The following is a 6,018-nucleotide window of genomic DNA, read 5'->3' as shown; positions in this document are numbered from 1 at the left end:
ATCGGGCTCGTGGGCCAGCAAGCATTTATGATCGTAGTAATACAGCCTTGTCCGCTAGCGATTCAGCCTGCTGGACCACCCGTCCAGGGTGGGTCGTGTATGTCTCAGCCATATGTCTTGGAGATTAGGCTGCATGCACGTTGGTCCCCACTCAAGCTTGTATCTCCCTGACACACAATAGTATCCCAGCCATGCATATTTTTCCATATAATTTCAAAGCTTCAATCTATTTTATTTTTTGAATCACAATCCAAATTTAGAATCTGTTTACATATTTCCGTTCCTTGCAATTAGGACATTGAAATAAGACCACTTTCAAATATATTTTGAGAGGCTTTCAAGTTCATATTTCAAAACATGATAGAACTCTATGAAATATAACAACGCAATCTAGAACACAAAAAACCTAATGAAATCAATAAGGTCTAAATGTATTGACACTTAATGAAACATTATGAGACGATCTCGAACAGATGAGCCACAATGAAATACTGAAAATAGTATGATTGTTTTTCCTTCTGAAATATAATAAAGCATTTGAGTTTTTTTAGTACCATTATATTGTAATGCATGTGTTTGTGGAAGGAGATAGTAGATGAATAGTGCACTGTACAAGTTTGAGATGAGGCACATATTTGTAACATTGTTTTTGCGAAATATCTATAGCATTTCTGACACAACACTCAATGAATATGAGAGTATAGAAATAAAGAAATAATAGCAATCATCTTAGTGGAAAAGGTGGCATGGATTCCACACAAAGCATTAACTGCTCAGCTATGCACGGTACCTCCTGTGCATGGTAGAAAAGCCGGTCTCTTCTACAAGAATAAATGGCAGGCGTGAAGATACGTGACAGGCCTTCCTGCCTTGACATCAGCTTCTACTCTTGAGCATGCAGCCATCAACTCTTCTATCACATGCTCGCACCAATCAAACTCGCTTACGTGATCTATCTGGACGAGTGCCCCCAGTAATGTGTGTTCGTGTGGTCATGGGGTCGTGGACGGGGCCAAAAAATGACCCATTAAGAAGATCGCAAATGCTATTTTGAAACTGTCTATCTCGAGCTTAGAACTCGACTCGTCTATTGTTCTAAAACATATTTCCTCGACAGTCGATAGTAGGTTTTTACCATTCTGGTTTACTCCCAACACATCGCGCACGTGGTTTGTCTCTGAGATCGGTCAAGTGATGGGGTGTGTGTGTTGCAAGACGAAGGATCGGTGTGTGTGCTGGTCGAGGCTCGGGACGCGGGAGCTCAATTTATAGAACGTGCGTGGGCTGTCGTCTTCTGCTCCTCTGTAGTGCATGTTAATTGAAGTAATCAATTCATGCTGGGTGAAGTTATTCGGCGCAGAGTTAGTGGGCGTATTGATGGTGGGCAGTGCCTTCTCTTATTGCTGCATGCAAGTGAACGGCCGTTGGCGCTACAGGCTGCCATGTGGGCCTTTACGGTGGCATGCAGAGGCAAATACGAGTGCTATACGAGCTGACGTACACTGCCCATGGGAGATTATACTTCAACTTTGTATTAAATTAGCATGAATCATATGTGGGCGGACGGTGCGGATAACGACCTCGCGTGGTGGCATGTCCATTCGCGATTTATCGCTAAAAGTGATACTATATAGTTACAAAATTCTATTGTGCCTATACTGGGTCAAGACATGGCAATTTTGAACATAGTGAACTGAAAAAAAAGGGGTTTGAGCAGGTTGCAAATAAAGGGGTTGAACAGGATGCTACCTGCAGGGAGACATCAAAGCCGACCCTTGTATAGTGTGAAGCCGTGGTGGTCGAGCTCGAGCTAAGGTATAGGGGAGGGATCAAAATCTTCCATGTTCCAGATAAACATTTGCAGTAAACAAACAATTCAGTGAACTCGTATGGGACATTTACTAATGTTCAACAATTTGCCATGCTGTACTCAATATCAAGTTCTACTCAATTGTCATGTGCAATATTTTTCTAAAAAAAAAAATGCAATGTTGTACTCAGTGTATACCAGACCAAAACATGACTAGTACACCTAACTCAGAAAACAAAGAGAATTGTAAAGGGCCATGACAACATGCATGCTAATTTCACAAAAATGTAAAATTGCCATGGCAGGGATCGCCCACTCCCGAAGAATGTTGCAATGGCAAAAAAGATTGTCGATTAGTGTGTTCCCACCAATATGTCGATCAGTGCATGGGCAAAAAAACTCAACGAATGTTATGGTCATGGCAACATAAGCATCTAGTTGCCATGGCAAACACATAACAGAATTACATGGCAAATATAGGCTTCTACTTGCCATGGCAAAAACACATCTATTTAATAATAAGAGAGTTACATGCCGACATAGGCATTTAGTTGCCATGGCAAATACAAATTATAATTACATGGCAATTATAAGCTTCTAGTTGCCATGAGAAAACACATATGTTTCATAACAACCAGAATTGCATGGCCAACATAAGTTTCTAGTTGGCATGACAAAACATATCTATTAAATTAACAAAAAAACATGGCAACGCATCAAAAGTTTACATGGCAACACACACCTTCTTTTTAGTTCCACGACAACACATCATGGCAAAATCTATATCTTTACATTGACAGAGTAAATAACACCAAAAATTGTTGTGCATCCCCTGGGTCATGGCATGACAATTGAAGCAGCACACTTAAAAAATGAAGCACAAAAGTTGAGAGAAGTGTTACCTACATAGGATGGAGCTAGCACCGTTGCTTTGGGAAGTGTGTCGCCGTAGTGGTTGAGCTCAAGCACCCCGGTGGGAGGAGGGAGCTCGCCTTTGTGACCACCGCATTGGGGAACGACAATGCATGGTGGTGGACGTCATCGCCATGGGCATCATCTACGCACAGCCCCTCCTCCTGCAGCTCCGACCTCTCCCTCGGCTGGAGGCGACCTGCCACGGATCCCACGGCAGTGGTGCCGTCCTTCGGTGGATCCCACGACCACTGATTCATTTGGATGGCAGGGGGAGTGGGCGACCCCGCCAGTCTGTCGATCTCCCGACGACGTGCCCACACACAAACGCCACCTCCGGCATAAGAATCGATGCAGGGCGCCCACGAATTTCACCCCTAGCACGTCGGCTCAGCGACTGGCAACCAACACGCGTGCGATGTTCTCTTTGCCGCTGCCGACACAGCGCCGCCCACCGGGATCGTCGCTGAGTATTGCTTCCGCCCACCATCATTGAGGGTTCGAATTAGGCCCGGACATGGACAGCCCGACCCAGTCAACCCGGCCCAAAATCCCGATTTCCGGGCCGGGCTCGGGCTCAGCTTTTTCGCCCGAAGCCCGGCCCGGAAGCCCGAAACTAGGCCCAAACAGGCTATAAATCATTATTTTGTGCAAAATATAGGTATAGTATATATTTTAAATATCTTAAAAATCATTATTTAATTTTAAAAGCACAATGTTCATGTGGCTCGTGCCAGGCCAGGCCGGGCTCGGGCTTGAGATTTTGCTGTCAGGCTTTACAAAGCCCGACCCGACGAATGCCCAGGTTTAGTTCGAATAACGGGGTTCTTCCCACCCCTCGTCTCCGCCGCTGCACGCTTCCTCTCCAACTTCGCCCCCCTCATTGTCGGCCGCCTCCCTGCCTGCCCAAGACCTCTCTCTCCATTTGTATGAGAAATGGTGAGTGAGTGTCGTTGGGGAATGAAGAAAGGGATAAGGGAGAGAGGTGCGGTCGTTCGCGATGATGCCTTATTTCGAACAGAGACAAAAACGTGACGTGGCGCTCCTGGTTGCTTTAAGATTTGTGCATGACATCCAACGGCGCTAAGCACGTTGGGGCTGAGAGGCCAGAAATCTGACGTTTGGGATATATCAATTCCGAAAAGAAAAAAAAAGAGTACCATCGCGGTCGCCGCCGACACGGCCCGTGTCTCCCCACCGGAATCGGAAGACCCCTCCGCAACAACCGCCGCACGCATGTGCATGTGCCCACCTTCACGGCTTCAGCGAGTAGACATCGCGTTGTAGCTCACCCTCCCTCAGTCACCGCTCATCATTCCGCTGGTCCTACCATACATACATGGATCACGAGGAGAAGACGAAGATAGACGTACGACACCTACCCGCACCTCCACCGATCGGCGCCAAGTTGCTGTCGTCTCCCTGATCAGTTCGCGCCAAACCCAAAGGGAACAACTCCGGCACCGACCGGGGGAGGAGGACGACGACAACCCCGGGCGGGCAATGAGCAGTTGCTCCCGCGTCGCGCCGTGCACAGCTGGAACGAAAGGGACCCCGAACCAGAACAAGAACCAGATCTGAATCTCACGGGGAAGAAAAAAACAGAACACCAAGTTTGTCTCACTGACTGAGTACTTTGATTCAGGTTCCAGGAATGCTTATTGATTTGCTTTTGCAATGTGTTACAGCAACATGTACATTTAGCCAGCTCAGGATCCCCATCCCGATCCACGGGCTCGATTACATTGTAGGGACGGATGTATCCAAGAAAAGACTCGGAAAAACACAAGAAAGAAGAGTGGAAGAAATATACATCTGGTCCCTGAACAGTGCGCATCACTCGCTGCTGGATCATCTGCGATCGTTCCGCCAAAACACACACACACACACGCCGTGCTATATGCTGCTAGTGTCTTGCAAACAATTCGGTTTATTGCCACGTCCAAGAAGATATAGTTCGTAGCCATTAATCGAGCCATGTATACCTTCACTTTCGGCACGATTGGCGGCGTCCGAATCCATGCGTGCGCCGGCGCAGCAGCTAGCATCTGGCGTCGACGTCGCCGTTGTCGAAGTTCTGAGCGTAGCTGACGGAGTCGTACCTGAAGTCCTGCGCGGCGACGCCTCCGAGCGGGCGGCCGTCGCGGCCAAGGAGGCGGCGCACCTCGGCGCGTGCCTTGTAGAAGACGTGCCGGAGCGTGCCGCGGCAGTGGCACCCGAGCAGGGCGGCCTCGTCATCGCTCATCTCGAGGCCACGCGCGAAGGAGGGCTTCCGGGTCATCACCCAACCGAGCCCCCACTCCCACCACTGCCGCACCGCGCCCGCCGCCGCCAGCGCCTTGATCGACGGCATCGACCGCGCGCGCCGGAACGCCGCGGACGAAGACGAGGACAGCGGCTGGAGGCTCAATGACAAGGACGACGACACGCGCCGGCGCATCCCGGACAGGTTGACCTTGCCGCCCTTCGCTGCGCCCCCATTCGTCACTGGGAGGTCCTCCAGCCACGGGCTCCGCCGAGGCTTGATGGTCTCCAGGATCGCGTCGGTCGCCATTGCCCAGCTACAACAACAACCAGGGATCCGTCGGGTCGGAGAGAGAGAGATCTCGGTTTCTGTGGATTTCTTGGTGTTTGGAGCTGCTTGGTTGGTAGGAGAAGGCCGGGTGGGTTGGGTCAATTCTTGAGTAGCTTTTGCAAATTGGAGCCGCAGAGGCTGGGAATATTTGTGCATAGAGAAGTGGACCGGCAGGCTGGGCGCCTACTGCTAGTTACACCAAACTGGACCCTCTTGCTGCGATCTAAGGGCATCTTCACCCGTTCGGCCCCGTCGCCTAAATAGAGCGGCTTGGGGGCGTGCCGACGCTAGTTCGGCTTCTGAGGGCGACCTAGCTCTCAGTCACGCCCCCACGCGCCGTCTCCAGGATGCGGGAAATTCAAACTTGGTCGTTCCCGCTCTCAAAAGACGTCGCGAATCCGGCGATCGGACGGACGTAGTCTGGCGTTACAAAAACAGAGCGCCGCCGTGCGCGACGATTCACTCGGCGGGGTCGGCTCCAGGCGTTGGCAGAGTCGGCGTGCGCGGGCTCGTCGGTGCCGGAGCTGCTTCGGTGCAGGGCTGCGTCGGCTCGGCTTCGTCACTGCTGGGCGCCGATGTAGAGGCGTCGTTCGGGCTTGGCGTCCGTGTGGTCGTGGGCGTCGTCGGCGTCGTCGGCGTTGCCGCCGGCAGCTCGTTCAGGATGAGGCCGCGCTGCACCAGGTACCACGCCTTGAGCTTCTCGTCGTTGCTCTGGAGCATG

At 50.7% G+C, this 6,018-nt stretch overlaps 1 protein-coding gene across 1 annotated transcript; it reads right to left on the bottom strand.

Annotated features, from left to right (window-relative positions):
* Nucleotides 1–4,368: 4,368 nt before the first annotated feature.
* Nucleotides 4,369–5,540, bottom strand: LOC123157104 (uncharacterized). The gene has a single exon (XM_044575348.1). The coding sequence runs from the start codon at nucleotides 5,451–5,453 to the stop codon at nucleotides 4,764–4,766; it is 690 nt and encodes a 229-aa protein (XP_044431283.1). The 5' UTR covers nucleotides 5,454–5,540; the 3' UTR covers nucleotides 4,369–4,763.
* Nucleotides 5,541–6,018: the final 478 nt, after the last annotated feature.

Source organism: Triticum aestivum, chromosome 7B (assembly GCF_018294505.1).
Source record: "Triticum aestivum cultivar Chinese Spring chromosome 7B, IWGSC CS RefSeq v2.1, whole genome shotgun sequence".
Lineage (NCBI taxonomy): Eukaryota > Viridiplantae > Streptophyta > Magnoliopsida > Poales > Poaceae > Triticum > Triticum aestivum.
The sequence above is the reverse complement of the archived record's forward strand: the minus strand, read 5'-3'. Positions and strand labels throughout refer to the sequence as shown.